Raw genomic sequence first — 17,087 nt, forward strand, 5'->3', positions numbered from 1 at the left:
GCATAGTGGCTCATATTGTGTAATCAGACAGATGCTACAGTTTTAACAATAGCAAGGACTTCTTTGCTGTAGGAGTGTCAGACCATTTGTCTGAGTCCTGAGCAGCTCCACTGTGAACAAAGTAAGTCTGGTTTGTACCTGCCAGGTATGCAACTCCTCCTTTTTGAATCTAAAAATGTGGGTTCAAGTCATGCAAGTGATCAACAAATACTGCAAATTTTATTTTTATTTCCTTGTTACAGAAACTAAATTAGCATATGCCTACATCTTAATTAAAACAAATTCACCACTGCAGAGAAAAAGTATTCTTTTTATTCTCTAAAGCACACCTGTGAACACAGAATGAAGTGTAATTCAGTACATAAAAGCTTCTTGGTGTACCTCTCACTGCAGTTTCTCCATTAGTTCTTTTAAAAAAATCATTAGATCTTAGGGATTTTAATATGCTTCCACAAGCTTTGCATCTTCTACCCCTAATGCAATTCACTTTTAGAAATCAGTTAAGAAGCTAAATCAAAAAGGCCCCGTAACTTTGCTTTATTTACAGATACAATGGCTGAATTGAAATAGATTACAGTCACTCCCAGCACCAGCTTCCAATTCAAAGGATTAGTGCATTCCAAAATTTCTCTTTCAACTGTTTTCTAGAGGGGATTAAATTGTCCATAACTACAGCTATGTAGGTAATCCCAGCCACCTACATGAATTACCTTAGAGAAAATAAACGTGCTGACAAAAATATTTATAATTAACAAAATGACAAAATGAGAAAGTCAACCTTCAGGAAGAATGGACAGAAGTTTGGTTTTGTGCTGCACTCATTGCTGACTATGGGAGCAGCAGCAGCAGTGTGGGAGAAGAGCAGTTAAGCAGGCTGGAGTCCAGAGCAGGTGTCTCTGGTTCCTCTGTGAGGAGGGCTGTATGTCCAGCTCTCATTTCCTCCTCCCTTTCCACACATCTCCCGTTATTACTTTTTTGTGAAATCATCAGGCAGATTTTCTGAACTGAGACAGCATGCAGCTTATTTCAGAGGGGAAGAAAATAACTGCATCTGCAGGCAAGCTGACTTGCATTATTTGAATAAAGACAGATCTACTCCTCTGAGTTTTACAGTTTACAAATGGATGAAGGTCTTGTGGCAACTGAGAAACTACTGTAAGATTAACAGCTCGGATGCACGTATATTTGTCTGTTCTTACACACTTTCAAAACCCAATGGAAGGAAGAAGCATCTGCGATTCAGGTAGATCCAGAAGGATTTTTTTTCTTACACAATAAGGTAAATTACTTAGCACATTCCAGGTTAAAAAAATTACAGTAAACATTCAGTAACTGGAATGCATATAATATACAAGTACCATTACATTTACAAAGCTGTTCATGACAATTTTTCTTTCTATATTAAGCATAAAAAAGTTACAAGCTAATTCACAATAACCTTAGTTACAATGTTATTAAAATACATTGATGTTAATCATAAAAATATTTTACTATTTACATGTATATTGTATAAACCTTAACAATAAGAATATGCCTATTTTAGGATGCCTTAAATGAATATTTAGGCAGATTGGCCCATTTTATAGTGCAGTATCCCTGTTTTGGTCTTCACACCATGAAACTGTACCAGATTCACAGTATCTTTGCTAGTGCTTTGCTAAAAGGCTTAATCTTTTTATTATTTAAGAAGCATTAATTCATTCATTACAAAGAGTCAGTTTTATTTCCACTTTGTTTCTTATTAAATCCTACCCCCAGTAGTTCAGGACACTCTGCCTGGCCTTGAGCAATTTGGTTGCATTTCCACATAAGGCTGTAATTAATTTCATCAGTTATCACACTGTCTTGCTTGTAGTCTGGATGCTGCGCGATGAATTCCCTCATCCATCGAGCCACTGTCATTAACTCTCCTGTGGACAAGAGCAAATTAAATTTCACACTTTATACATCTAATTTAGCAGTAGAACGCCTAGAGTTCTGTGCACTATATACACAATTACTGAGTAGCCCATGCTTTCATGAGAAACACATTCCTATACTTTTTGGTTTTCAAATATGGCTAAATGGCAGGCACAATTAAGCTTGACTTTTCCCTGATGGTCTAAAAGACACTTATCTGGTGCAGTTTTCCAGCTTTCAGATATTCCAATGACACAATGCAGAGAGAAGCAGAACCTGAACTAGAACAGGTGCTACCAACAGACTGTACAGCAAAAGGTCTTAAACATTTAATTTAACAGAGAATCTGGCAGAGATGAACAACAGACATCTCTGCACTACTACATTTATATAGAATAAGTTTGTAGTTGATCCATCCAACTGACCTGCTAGTTTTGGTCAGTCAACCCTGGGTTATTATTCTTCCTCTGGCAACTACTCTAGCAAAAAACAGGTTGGTTCCCAATTATACCAACTTCTGGTTTGTACACAGTGCCTCTGCTTCACTCCACAGTTCTTGGGTTGGTCAGCAGGTACCTAAGGGTCCCCAGCACCTCTGTAAAAGGTCACTGAACGACACACACCACTTGCAGGAGACTGGCAGCCCCATGAAGCTTCAGCTGGGGGCTGGCTGGACACCGGCGTCCAGGCTGCTGAATCTTGCTCCTGAATGCAGCACATTCAACCAAACCTTAACTAATACAAGTTTAAGGTAATTCTGAATGTTTTAAGACATTAAGATGGGCTGATGGGATGCTCAAAGAGCCTAAAAAAACTTTCATGGCTAGCTACCAGAACATCAGCTTCACTGTGAGAGTGGGAAGAGTCAATGGCTTCCACTACAGAAGTCTTTGGTTTAAGAATATTATAATAAAGCAAGAGGAATCAAGTTAGCGAAAGCATGAAGGAACACACAAGTAAAAAGTAAAAAGAATCCAACACTAAAAATATCCTATCAGTGGTTTTGAACAGATGTACATGAAGACAAATCAGAAAAACTGCAGAAAGTACCGGAAAGAAAAGCAGAATGAAAAAGGTTACTAGAAATCAAAATGTGCTTCCAAAAACCAGAAGTAATGTTTTCAAGGAATGGGGCCAGAGTTTACACTTCTACATAAGAGGGCGGGAAAAAAATTACTCAAGAGGCTTTATTTATTGAAGGCACTAAAACTCAACATGCAAACTTTCTGACACCAAAGAGAAGCAGGGAGCCTGCAAGAAAGTCAGTGGAGGCAGGAGCTGCGTAGAGTGAAGCTCAGGAAGAGACAGCTTTGCAGTGCAAGCAGGAGTGCAGCTCAGGAACAGACAGGTTTGCAGTGCAGCTCAGGAAGAGACAGGTTTGCAGTGCAGCTCAGGAAGAGACAGGTTTGCAGTGCAAGGCAGAGTGCAGCTCAGGAACAGACAGGTTTGCAGTGCAGCTCAGAACAGACAGGTTTGCAGTGCAAGCCGTGCAGGCGCAGCGCCGCAGGAGCAGGGTCCAGCACAGCAACACGGACCCCTAGTGGCCAGGCAGCCCGGCACTCCCCATCCCGGCCCCGCCGTACCCTGCACACCCGCACTGGGAGCACAGCCTGCAGCCCTCAGGAGTGCCACACTGTGCCAGTACAGTATGGCACCACTGACTGCCAAAAGGTGTGAGACACTTCCCAGCAAGGAGGGGCAAAGGGGAGTTGTACGTTCAGGAGCAACAATATACTGGAGAGGTCCACACAATTATGAATGCTGATGACAAGTGAGAAGATAAACATGATCCTACAACACAGGAACTAGAAGGTGTATCATGGAATAACTGTGAAGAGCATTTAAATGAGAAAAACTAGAGAATTAATTTTTTCAAAAAGCATACCACAGAACTGTGTAATTTCTTGTTATATGACTTTAGGGGGAGCAAAAGTGTAACTGCTTCAAGAAAGGTAAGGCAAAGATCATGGAAAGCACATCTGTGAAGGCTCATCAAGCTCTGTGATTACTGCACTGCAGGCAGCCAGGAGAGCACACCAGGACAAGGACCACTCGATGCTGCTAACTCAGTACTGCTTGCATGAATAACTGGTGGTGGTCAGAGCTGCTGCCTGCCTAGCAATCTGTAGTCTCACTGAGTGGTGGCAGTCACACACCAGCTATACAGAGGCCAGGAGGGTAAGACCTGCTGTGCTGCAGGAGAGGAGGTGACTGAGGCTCAAATGAATTATGCCAAGGCAAGGTTACAGCCACAGCAGCTAAGGTGTCAGTGATCTTAATTCATGAGTGCTGTGTGCTTTCTCACCATTTGAGAAATCTGAAAAATGGCCACTCTTTGTGGATGTGACTCATACGAAACAGGCTGTGGATAAGGAACATTTGATTTAAGATCAAGAGTAAACTGGAATAATCCAAAGCTCACAGCTGAGAAATACTGCGGCACAGTAATACAATACCTAATGCTTTTTTATTCTGTGAATTCTAGTTCTTAAGAAGCTTCATTTAAAAGTAATTTCAGTTTGTAAGACCTGAACTATAAACCCTGTACTCTTATCTACCTCACACTCACAGCTTTTAGGAGCTGACTTTTGCAATGACTGCAACTCTGCACCAGGCAGCAAAGCTTTTCTTTGGTGGGGAACACCTGCAGCTGGTCACTTGGCCTTAGGGAAAAGGCCTGCTATAGTTATGGATTCCTTATTTTCTCAAGACCATTTTTCTGAAGGAAAAAACCCCAAACAACAGACAAGGGAATGTTTAAAAACATGTTACCGTTCTGAAGAACTGTTAATGTAGTGAATTACCAGATAAGACAAAATCCTGATTTCCACCTCAGCTTTGGAAAGGTCTTTACCTAGAAGCTTCTACAGCAATTTTCAGGAATTAAAGAGGAATGCAGCCCTTTAGTTTAAAACTTGGGGCAGGGGGGAGGCCTAAGAGAAAAACATTCTTGACTTAGGAGGCTAAAATTAACCATCTAGTTAAATTTTCATCAATGCAGTTATACAAGTGATTTACACAAAAAAAGTTAAAAAATTGACACAGACTGAGCTAAGCACACAGTTCTGAATTAAGTTTAGCCTGCATCTTTTACTTATTATACTGCTGCATTTTATGAAGATACATAAACAGTCATTATACACCTGTCTTGAAAAACATTGCAACATGAGAATGACTGTGGAAGAGCCTGCTCTGCTCCCCCTTGAAGGAATTCTGCTGCTAACAGAAGGACCTTCTTATCAGTGAGCTAAAGTCTAGGTCCCATGGTCTAGCAGACCTGAGTTTACACTTATGAATGCTTTGGAGTCACACCAGTAATATCAGGCAAGCTACAGACCCAGCCTCAAATACTCTTACAACACTCAAGTGACAGGGAAAGTGGACTAGTGTATGTTTAAACTACTACAAAGTGGACAGACAATACAGTGGCAAAACAGCAGTAAATGGTGTTGAAAACCAAAATCGAGGACTGGGTACGTACTGCCCTCTAAACCATAATTGTTACTCTATCAGTTACTCTGAATTTAAGTTCTAAAATGGATCACTAAACACTAAAGATCAAAAATAGACAGGACAAGATTTAAGCTAGAGAACACACTTGAGTCCTTTACTCTAATGATTTAACAGCTAACAAGACATCCACAGGTCCCATCAGTCTTATCCAATTAAAAGTAGAAAAATGCCAAGAAAGTCAATGTCCAAAAATATCAAACATACCAGAGGCTCTCTTTTTTATTAGCTTCAGGTAGTTTAGGATGCTGCATCTTGTATCCACATCCACTTCCATGTTTTCAAGATAGGAATTCAAAATTGGGATCAAACCTGGAAAGACTCCTTCCTGTGTAAGAGAACAGAATCAGCATAAAACACACTCAGTCTGGTTTCTGGGAGGGTAGAATAGGAAGTGTTCCAGGTAGAAGAGGCTATTACCTTCCCATTGATAATTGTGTCAATGCTCATTAAGGTGTACTCTTCTGCATCAGTGCTTGTCCCATTCTGTGCAGAGCCACATCCATCCAAAACAACATTTCCACCTTCACGTGACAAAGGGAAAGGAAAAAAATGGTAAAAAAGGCAAGACATGTGCTAAACATCCACAACAATGTTAGTCAGATTACTTGATGTGATACCTTTGCAGATATCTTTTCTGAAGTAAAACATTCCCTGTCGTACAGCATCTCTTTTCTGGGCCACCTTCATGTTTTCATCCACCTGGCAAAAAAAAAAATATTTCAGAGATCTGTGCTGTGATACTTTAGAAAAGTAGGATTCTACCAAAACGTCACATTTGTGTTTCATAAGTTGAAATATCTACTATATTTCTTACTACTTCATCACACAAGGTCAAGCTGTGAAGCTAAGTTTTATTTCATTCTTCAGTGTCCAGAACAAACCCACCAATAGATGACATTTTATGAAACTGGGTCTCCGGCAGAATAGGTAATGGTATTGTGTTAGAACATGTTATGCTAATTTCAGTTTGGATGAAAACATAGGAACAGTTACAATTAACAGGTTATATCCCTTCTGGCAGACTTCTTTGCATATTTAGATGCAATTTAAATAAGTATGGAAGAAGAAAATTTCAATTTCCCTAGCCATAATTTCCTGCTTTTATTAACAAAATCCCCACTGTCTTTAGAAGAATTATCACTGTATTAAACAAATGTTCAGAAACAGCATTCAAGTAAGTTTGTATGAGAATTGTATCTATTCCATTCCAAACATGTTAGGTATTTAAACTTAGGTTGCCAGCAAAAAAGTTCTAAATTTCAGGCTTCTCAAAAGTCCCCAAAACTACGTTTGCTCTGACATAAAAATTGCTCTGTCTTTCTGGATGGAAGATTTTGTCCAAGTTCTTTGGTAATTAACATCATACAACTTTTGGACATTAGCTTTACCATATTGTCTTCAGAAAAAGGGATATTTCTCTGAATTCTTTGTCTGATATTGAACTAAAGGCTATGCAAAAGCTTCACTTACTTCTTACCTTCCACACCTTTGTTTTCAATTCACTTTATATTATGAAACCTATTTACACAACAGGTTGTTTTGAAAGTTTGAAAGAACTCCAGTCCCAGCTGATGAGTGTTCAACCACATTCAATCAGACAGCCAAGATTAGTGTGAGATTAGCCCCATAACCCCCTATTATTTTATGTGAAAGAGGCAGGCTTACCAATGGTTGTGCAATTCTGTGTTGCATTACCTGCCAAATTGCTTGGCAAGCTTAAGCAATTTTAAGCCCCCCAGCCCTGCAATTCTGTTCAGGTTCTTTCAGCACCTGATCTCTTATTCACTCTTAACTGGTACTTATAATTTTTGTGCTTTTGAGACACTCAAATAACAATGTAATTATGCAATCTAACCGCTAAACTGCTGCATTATTCATGGAGTCTGAACTCCCTGACATCTCCTTTTAGAAGTTATACCAAATCATACCATGTATGAATGGTATGATTACTGTAAATTTATGACTTCAATATTTTTCTCCATTTTAATTAAAAAAACTCTATGAAAAGCCACAGGATACTGTGGCTATGCAGGATTTTCCAGTATAGTGTCAAAAGCCTTCTGCCCTACAAGATCTTTTTTAAAGCTACCTATAACATCACAGGAATATCCATCTAAAAAGACATTTTTTGGTCAAGTGCCTCAGAAAAAGGACATGCAAGGACAGTTTCACACAAAACAGTTCAGCAATTGTGAGGGCAAGATTAAAGAAAAAAGTAGATTTTGCATGGCTTGTCTGTCTAAAGGCAAGCCACAGTTGTGACCAGAATCAGCAGTGTTTGTTTCCACTCAAATACTGTGTAACACTAAGCATGCTGAACTCCCCCTTTCCCTCCCCACTACCTATAAACAAAACATAGAATAAGAGCATGAGACACAGGCAACATTAATGTTTAATAAGTCTAAAGTTTTTGAGTTCCACATATTTCTCCCCTGCATGTAAAATGGAGGAAACATACCCTTTCCCCCTTGTGACAATGCTATTTCTCAACATTGCTGCAGCAGTTCACTGCTAGGCATCACAGAAATTCCTACAGCGCTTGTCTATGTTTAATTCCATGAGACAGCAGTAAAATATTTGTTTAATATTGTAGAGTTTAAATTAATCCAAAGTACTGGTACAGATGAAAACTACTGGAAGACAAAAATGACTGTTCTGTAAGTGGACAAGTATTATTTCCTAGCTAGGGGATAAAAAAAATGATGAAAAATCAGACTTGATGCCTTACATTTAGCTCTAACAGATCTGATCTTTCACACCTACCTTGGACAAAGGAATGAGAAAATCCAATTTATATGACAGAATCACTCTGGTTAGCAATACCACAAACACAACATAAGCAGAGTTTTCAAAGTCTGTTAACTGGACCTAGACATGAAAGGAGCAGAGATTCAATTACTTTGGGGAGAACACACCCATGCAAGGCCAGTGAGGACAGTTTGACTCAGAAGCTCATGCTGGCACTCGTGCTCACACACGCTGCCCTCGCCAAGGGCTGACCCACACACAACCACCAGCACTGACTTCCAGTGCACAAAGCACACACAGGCTGCAACAAACTCAACCCTGCAATTCCATGCAAAGCACACTTGTGTTTCAAAAGACTAATAACCTGCACCTTCAGGCTCTCTAATTACAGAAGTATAGTAGCATTTAAATTTCCACTCTAAAAGGATTAAATTCAGAGAGCTTAGAAACAGACTACTATAGAATAAAAGGACTTTGTGAAAAAAACAAAACTGTGACAGTGGAATTGTTCAGTACCAGGAAATGTACTAGAGAAATACAGTCTCTAGAAGCTAAATGGGGCTTTGTTTGCTGCTGCTTTAATACAAGCCTAATTCCTTTCCCCATCACCCCAAATCCATTAGCATGCGTTGATGTACTGCAGCGGATTCTCCTGTCAGTTACATTCCCACAGTCCATGTCTGATTAAATACTGCTGTCCACTTCACTTGCATCCAGCAAATCAAAGGGGAGAAAACACAGCACAAGTAATAGGAGTTTGATACTGGATGGCAGAATGCCTGGTACTTTTCCACTTAAAAGGAAATGTGCTCTTGTACATACTGATGTCTTCCTTACCTCCATAGGTCTGAATTCCACTCTCCATCCAATATCTGAATTTGGAGGTGGTGGCTTAAACCTCATTGTCTGCCAGTTTGTAGACTGAATATTCTGCAAAGCACATGAAATAATCTGTCACAATCAAGATGCACACCATTCTATATATAATATAATTGAAGAAAAAAAGCAGATAACTAGAGTCCTAGTGTTTTCTGTGGAACAGTGCAGCAGATTAGAGAAGTGGTTCCAAAGTAAGTGCTGTAATTTCCTAAAGCCCACAGTACAACTACCCAACCTAGGAGCAAACATGTTGTACTTTCTCATGCTGTTTTGGTTGAGTATTATGCACAAGATACCAAGGGACTGGCATGCACCTGACTTTACTTTTTCATGAGGGGCTGACACATCCTGAACTAAAAAGGCCTAATATTACCACAGCTATTATCTCATGAAGCTGTAAAAGAGAGATTTCTACATAAATGAAATACAAACCAGGTTTCAGGAACCTTAAAAATTGACAGTTCCCCTTTACATTTATATACATAGCTATAATTTAGGATCTTCTTATTTTATTTAATTTAAAGTATAAGCCATCACCTTCTAAATAAAAGATAAAATGAATAAATGAATGTGCTTATAACTGCAAAGTCATATGCTAAAAAACTACCTGAAGTGAAAAAATTCTTAGCTAATACAGCCATCCTCCAATTCACTATTACGAAGATAGGCAATTATATAGATATATATTTATTAAATTCCTCTAAATTAGACATAACCTCAAAATGGTCGGATTCATTTGCATCATCTAGATGTATTTTCTCCTCAAACAAAGTCAATGGGTCTCGAATGAACAAGTGTGCAATATGCTGTGCCAAAAGGTGGTCAATACCTACAAAATGAAAATTCAAACAAACAATTCATACACATCAAAACAGGCTCTAGAAATATTTTTTTAACAATTTTTTAAACAAGAATGAAAGCATCTAACACTGAAGTGCTACCTCAGCCCACCACATCCTGTTAAAGTGATGACTTCAGGAAGGAAGGAAATGATTAAAAAGAGCAAAAACCCCCGAACCAAACAGGCTCTTGTTTGGAAATGGCAGCTGAGTATTGGTGTGGCTGCCATTCTTCCTGTTTTCTGATGCATTCTGTGCCATGTTTCCTAAAGCAGTTTGGCTTTCTCCATAAAAATAAACCATTAATTCCAGCTTGAGAAACTCAGTTTGATGCATTAGAGACAGTTTCTGTTACAAAAGAATCCTTTTTAAAAAACTCTCAAGACCACTCTGCACAGATACTTCCTGAGCAGGAAATCACTCTGAGGGCTGCACAATGTTTGTAACAAACAACAACAAAAACCACAAAATATCCCCACATACTGCAAACATAATTCTTAACCTGCTCATAATGAAGCAAACACTTACCTTCCTTTATTAGGTGCTCGTAGATATCTTTGTCTATTGTCAAATCAATGTCATTGTATTTCTCACCACATTCAGATAGATAACTGTCTATGGAATCATATCTGGATTTACTGATTCTATAATGGTTGTTCTTCAGTGGCTATATAATTTAAGAATACAATATTTTAACAGCTTGTTAACAATGTTACCTAAGTTTTGCTCACTAATGACACTTAAGTTGAGAATTACTATCCTATTTTAAAAACCCTACAACCTCAATTAAAATTATTAAAAGCATGGGTCTTAAATAGGCTCAATATAAAGTGATTCTGGAATTATGACTATTTTGTTTGCAGACATATATATCTGAGCAAAAAATCAGTAATCACACATTTACTAGAATTCTCTAGATGTAGAAATGTTTTCCTGATGTAATATGCCATTACCCCAAGCACCTGGAAAGCATTAAACACATATCAACAGTTTCACTATGTGCACACTGTTAGAGATGTTCTTAAAATAGGTAGTTCAAGAAAATTAAATTAAATATATCAAGTAAATTTAAAAAATTATTAATTTTATGTAATTTTGTAAGTGCATTGAATGGAAATTCCTGCTTAGAGAAATTCTACAAGTTCTTATACCTGGCTCTCTTGATTTAGTTCTAGTTTATACTACTCAGCAGCACCCACTATTTAATCTAATGCAACTTTTGCCTTTTGGGCTCAAGCATAAATTAGCAAGTTTCCTCACTTGGGGCCCTTTTCAGCTAGCTGTGGAAGACTGGGATTCCATACCTAATTAAAAGTATGTATTTGTTAACACAACTTGACCAACCAAGGCGAGTGTTTACACCATCTCTCCTGTATTTACCACAAACACCATCACACTTCCTCACTAGGGATTCTGATGAGCACAAGCAGACTGTGATAATGAAGATTTAACTGTTTTGCCCCAAAGCCCCAGATGCCTAGGAGGAGCACGGCGTACCTCCAGCCCCCGCTCCTCGCGCGTTCGGTCATCCACAGAGGCAGAGATCACGCCCCAGCGACAGTCAATGTCAGACACGTAGCCTCTGTAGAATGGAGACGCAGCACTCAGCGCCATCTAAAATGGAACAGCTGACATCAAAACAAAGGACAGGCCAAGGAACCAGAAGCAAAGTACAACCCCACTGGAAAGGGATCCAGAAGGAGCTGAAGTATATATATATTTCAGTTTGACATCCAGCCAAAGCCTGAATAACCAGAAATATCTCAACTGCTGCCTCCAAAAAACGCCTGGGTCAAGGGTTAGCATTCCTTAAAGTGGCTTCTTACACTCTCCAAATGTTTCACCTCTACAGATCAGCATTTCAGGAATGCAAAACTGACACTGGCAGAAGCACTTTTGAGACAAATCAGCAAGTATTCTGCTTGCTCACTTCCGAAGTTCACCTGGCAATTATTTTATTTTGTTTATTTTTGTTTGGTCAGGCACCTTAGTAACACAGCTGGAACATACCTCACTCAGGGTAGGATCTTCTCATCATTCAGACCAGACAAATACTTTATAAGCAAATACATGCTTATAAAAGGGACAAATTTAAATTACTTAAGCTGAAATCCTCTGTAGCACCAGAGGGTTTTCAACACCAGTTGGAAAATTAAAAATTGTTTTAAGACCAAGCTTGCCTTGCTTTCATGAAATCTGCCCAAATCTATTTCTAAAACTATTTAACAAGAGTCTCACGCATGTGGGAGTGAGAGATGAGGGGAAGAAATAGACACAACGGCCAAGAAGGAACAGATATTATCTCTTTTGTGGTGTCATTTGCACATTAAATAGTTAACACGACCCATGTGGCAACCTAGTCTTCTCCCTGAGTACCCAATTTGTGAGCTTGCAATTTGGGTATTATTTTTTAAATATATAGTGATTTCTGCTATTAAGGAAGAGTTCATCTGACAGATGTCCATTACTCACCACAATGGGACAAATTGTAGCTAGCTGATCATAGAGATACCTTGCTTCAGAAATGCTGCAAGCCTGAAATGTTACCTGTTGGAAGATGTACAATTGCTGTCAAATTTCTATCATCATACAACAAGCACAGTCTTCCTAGATTTAAAATCAACTATATAATAAAATTATTAATATACTAAAAATTTTAGGGTTTTTTGTTTGGTTTTGTGTGGGTTTTCCCCTAAGTCTTGGACACATTTCTGCCCTACCTATCAGTAGCACTTATATTACAAGCTTCTTTCCATGTCATTTCCATATTCATTCAGACCATAATGCTTCTATGGTGAGGCTGAATATACAAACACTTGCCAGAATCAAAGAAAACTGAGTTAACATCTAGAATACACATGGGTGAGTAATGCACCTTCAGGAAGTAAGCCAGGAACCTACTTAGAACAACAGTCAGACTCTATTGTAGATTTAACATTTGTTTTATGTGATGCTAATCCTGTTTTAAAGAACATTTCAAGATGCCTTTGATCCTGAAAAACTGTGGAGAAAAAAAGAGTATCTGTGTGTCTACTGTAACTTTAATTTAAAAAAAATTCCAGCTTTTTCTGTATTAGAGGCTAGAACCCAGCAAAAAAATAGAAAAGAAATATTATTTGCAGAAGGCATTAATGCTTTGGGAGTCCTACCACAGGTAGGAATAGGTAACTCCTTTGTAATATTTTGGTGAAATTTACTCAGAGCACATCAAACAAAAGACACATTTCTAGTAGCAGACCTTACTCTCTAGACTTTGTAAACCAACACTTTATGAATTTAAAAAATCCACAGAGTGACCAGTCTCAAAACTCCCTTTGTCTTAGCAGTTTATGTATTCACAGATCAGAAGAAAACAGATGGGAATGTACACCTGTACTATCATAACATTATACAAGAGGCTTCAGCTCTAAACCAACAGCTCTGCTTGCTGTCCTGAAGAATTCCAGTTGTACACAGGCTTTCCTCTTCCAAGTATAGTAATTAGAATGACACACAAAACACAAATTTTCTTCTCAGCTTGCCACTAAACCAAACTGCACCTCAAGTAAGACTAAAAAATAACCCAACCAACAAATCCCTCCAAAACCCCCAAGTTCACTGGATGGATTTTTTGGGGGGTGTTGATGATGGTGCTATAGGGAAAATATGGCATTTGTTTGTGTTTGTCTTTTAAAATCTTCATCCAATATTCATTAAAATATCCCAAATTAGAAAACAGCTGTGCTGTGGAGAAAATATTCCTTCTGCGTCTATCCTCCAAGTGGCTTGTTTTGTTTTTTCAGAAAAAAACCCCCAAGCAAACAAACAAAAACCCAGGTGGTTAAAAGACAAGATTAAGTATTATCTTGCAGAAAAGCAGCTAAGTATGATTTCTCATCATTAATTTTGGACATTCAGCACTAGGGAGCCAGCCTTGGAGTGGGGGTGGGTGCACAGGACACCTACACTCGTTCCCCAGACAATGATATTTGCCTCCCTTTTCCTTTTATGTTTATTCCAAACCACATTAAATCTGAGATTCAACACGGTTTCTAGGCAAACGTCCCACTAGGGAGGAAAAGGGCATGGCTGTCTTCTCCAGAAGGGCTTATGCTCTGCCAGTGCAGGCCATCCCACCCCAAGCTCATCAGGACATTATTTTTAACTCTGGAAATGCATCAAACCAAGTTGTAGCTTGGTGTGCAGTACAAAAAAAATAGAACAAAAACCAAACCAACAAGACCACCCCCCAAACAGGAAAGGAAGTATATATACTACAAACTACCTTGCAAAAATAGGTGGGCAATACAGGTTTTCTTCTAGTCAGTTATCAGGAATTATCAGTTGATAGAGAAGCAGCTGCCAGCCTTTTCATTCTCCCTTTGATGATAGCAGGACTACCGAATTTGAATTTGGCCACTTATTACCAGAATGTAATAATAAAATGAAGCAGTATGCAATAGTAAAATAGTGCTCCTTTAATAATGTTTTAAAAATTCATACAATGACTGAATAAGGATTTCTTTTCTTAGTCTTAAATAAGAGAGATAGTATGAAACAAGCAAACTAACACCTTGTAAAACCACACAGTATTATGTACCCTTTACTATCTCATCAAACTCACCCTAATTTGCCCTAGTGGCAAGAAACCATATGTAGCACATGTCAAGAACTTTTATTTGTACAGCTTTGGTAGTTTCTCAAAGGGAGTGATTTTTATGAGGTTTTCTGTCTTTCCTATGAAACAAGAAGAGCTTAGATGATTTCCTTTAATCCTATAGAGAGTTAACACCAGCCTCTTCCTAGCTCTGCTCCAAGACTGTGTTGGCAACAGGCACATTTTATCAAGAGTCAAACACACCATGATTACCTAAGGTGGTAGTGCCCAGCATCAGAGAAACATTTAAAGCAAATAGAAAAGGAAAAGGATTAAAGCACTCTTAATATTCAGCACCTGGATTTAAAGGGAAGATACTGTAAGACAGGAATATCTTGGGCATATTACTAAAAAACATAGAAAGTGGGCATGTTCAAATGAGAGAAAACAGAATCAAGAACATCTTCCAGTACACAGTCAGAGAACATGGATTTGGTAGACTTGTGGTACAAGCAGTAAGAAGACAACTCCTTAGCAAATAGCTAAAAATATTTAAGAATGAGAAACTTTATATAGCATGATGTTTGTAAATGAAATAAAATTATACAAAAGCAGAAAGCTACTTATTTTTAAAAATATTCTTACAACCTCTTGCCACTTCCTGCTTTTGCTGTTCTAAGGGTGCAGAAGAAGGAAAATACACAAATGAGTAACTGAAAAACCTCTCCCATTTGTACAAGACAGCTCAGTTTCCATCGTCACAGTGTCCTTTGGTCATGCCTAAAAGATGAGCAGAGTAGAGGATGACCTTTCACACTCAAAGTGCTGGAGTTTCAGGAGCAGGTGCTTGATCAAATGAGGCTGGACCAGTTCAAGAAACTCTCTCAGCAAGTCATCCAGTTATGTTTGAATATTAACAGAAAAAAACCCCATAGAGCAAGTGAATAAACCTGGTGTATTGGACTGGCCCTGGCTGGATGCCAGATACCCACTAAAGCCATTTAATCACTCCTCTCTTCTGCTGGACAGGGAAGGCTTAAGGATCAAGGTAATGCCAGGGAGAGAACTCAGAATCAATTAGATTGGCAAAGATCCCTGAGATCACCGAGTCCAGCCTATGACTGAACACCACCTGGCCAACTAGACCATGGCATGGAGTGCACATCCAGTATTTCCTTAAACACCTCCAGCTACAATGACTCCATCACCTCCCTGGGCAGCCCATTCCAATATCTAATCAGCCCTTCTGTGAAGAATTTCTTCCTGATGTCCAATCTGAACCTCGTTAAGTGCAGCCTGAAGCCATTTCCTCTTGTTCTGGCGCTGGTTGCCTGAGAGAAGAGGCTGATCCCAACCTTGCTACAGCCTCCTTTCAGGCACTTGTAGACAGTGGTAAGGTCTCCCCTGAGCCTCCTCCTCTCCAGGCTAAACACCCCCAGCTCCCTCAGCTGCTCCTCACAGCCCTCGTGCTCCAGACCCTGCCCCAGCTCCCCTGCCCTTCCCTGGACTCACTCCAGCCCCTCAGTGTCTCTCTCACAGTGAGGGGCCCAGAGCTGGACCCAGCACTGGAGGTGAGGCCCCAGCAGTGCTGAGTGCAGGGGGACAATCCCTGCCCTGCTCCTGCTGGCCACACTATTGCTGACACAGGCCAGGATGCCACTGCCCTTCCTGGCCACCTGGGCACACACTGGCTCATGTTCAGCTGGATGTCAACCAGCACCCCCAGGTCCTCTTCCATCAGGCAGTTTTCCAGCCACTCTGTCCCCAGCTTGCAGCTCTGCATGGACTTGTGGTGGCCAAAGTGCAGGACCCAGCACTTCCTCTTACTGAACCACCTACAACTGGCCTTGTCCCATCGATCCAGCCTGTACAGGTCCCTCTGCAGAGTCTTCCTACCCTCCAGCAGATCAACACTGACACAATTTGGTGAGGTGGAGCTCATTGACCAGTTACTGTCACGGGAAAAACAGCTTAACTTGGGGAAATTAACTGAATTCAGAACAAGTCAAATCAGAGTAGAGCAATCAGAAATATAAACTAAATCTTAAAATTCACTTCACTCCCATATTCTCTACTTCTTCCCCTCCCAGCAGCGCAGAGAACAAGGAATGAGGGCTGTGGTCAGTTTGCCACACATTGTCTCTCCTGCTCCTTTCCCCTCACACTCTTGTGTGGGGTCCTTTCCCTGGGACAGTCCTCCAATGAACATGTTCACTGCTCCAACATGAGTCTTTGTCCTGGCATCAGCTGGGATAATTACTTTTGTTCCTAGTGGCTGGGTACAGTATGGAAATAATGCTGATAACACTCTGATGTTTTAGTTCTTGCTGAGTAGGGCTTATTCTAACTTAAGGACTTCTCAGTTTCCCATGCTCTGCCAGTGAGCAGCTGCACAAGAAGCCAAGGAGCACAGCTGGGACCTGAACTGGCCAAAGGGATAGCCCATCCCATACCATATGGCATCATGCTCAATACATAAACTGGGGAGTTGGCTGAGAGGGGCCAATTGCTGCTTGGGGACAGGCTGAGCATTTGTCTGCAGGCTGTGAGCAACTGTTCTGCTGAGCATCACTTTCTTCTCAAGTTTTATTCCCTCTCCTCTTCTCTTCATTACCACTGTCAGTATTTTTTAT

General features: G+C 39.8%; 1 protein-coding gene across 7 annotated transcripts in view; it reads right to left on the reverse strand.

Moving 5' to 3' along the window:
• Positions 1–522: 522 nt before the first annotated feature.
• GCLC (glutamate-cysteine ligase catalytic subunit) overlaps positions 523–17,087 on the reverse strand; it is a 36,419-nt gene continuing 19,854 nt past the window's right edge. For 4 of the 7 annotated variants that reach the window (XM_058801134.1, XM_058801133.1, XM_058801136.1 and 1 more), the window contains 10 exons: positions 12,351–12,425; positions 11,376–11,492; positions 10,407–10,545; positions 9,756–9,868; positions 8,998–9,090; positions 8,176–8,280; positions 6,030–6,111; positions 5,830–5,933; positions 5,617–5,737; positions 523–1,910 (listed from right to left, as the gene is read on the reverse strand). In XM_058801134.1, coding sequence (XP_058657117.1) covers positions 1,705–1,910; positions 5,617–5,737; positions 5,830–5,933; positions 6,030–6,111; positions 8,176–8,280; positions 8,998–9,090; positions 9,756–9,868; positions 10,407–10,545; positions 11,376–11,492; positions 12,351–12,425 — 1,155 coding nt within the window. In that variant the 3' untranslated portion in view covers positions 523–1,704. The remainder of the gene's footprint in view (positions 1,911–5,616; positions 5,738–5,829; positions 5,934–6,029; positions 6,112–8,175; positions 8,281–8,997; positions 9,091–9,755; positions 9,869–10,406; positions 10,546–11,375; positions 11,493–12,350; positions 12,426–17,087) is intronic. The other 3 variants (XM_058801135.1, XM_058801139.1, XM_058801140.1) reach the window with 3 other exon arrangements.

Source organism: Ammospiza caudacuta, chromosome 3 (genome assembly GCF_027887145.1).
Source record: "Ammospiza caudacuta isolate bAmmCau1 chromosome 3, bAmmCau1.pri, whole genome shotgun sequence".
Lineage (NCBI taxonomy): Eukaryota > Metazoa > Chordata > Aves > Passeriformes > Passerellidae > Ammospiza > Ammospiza caudacuta.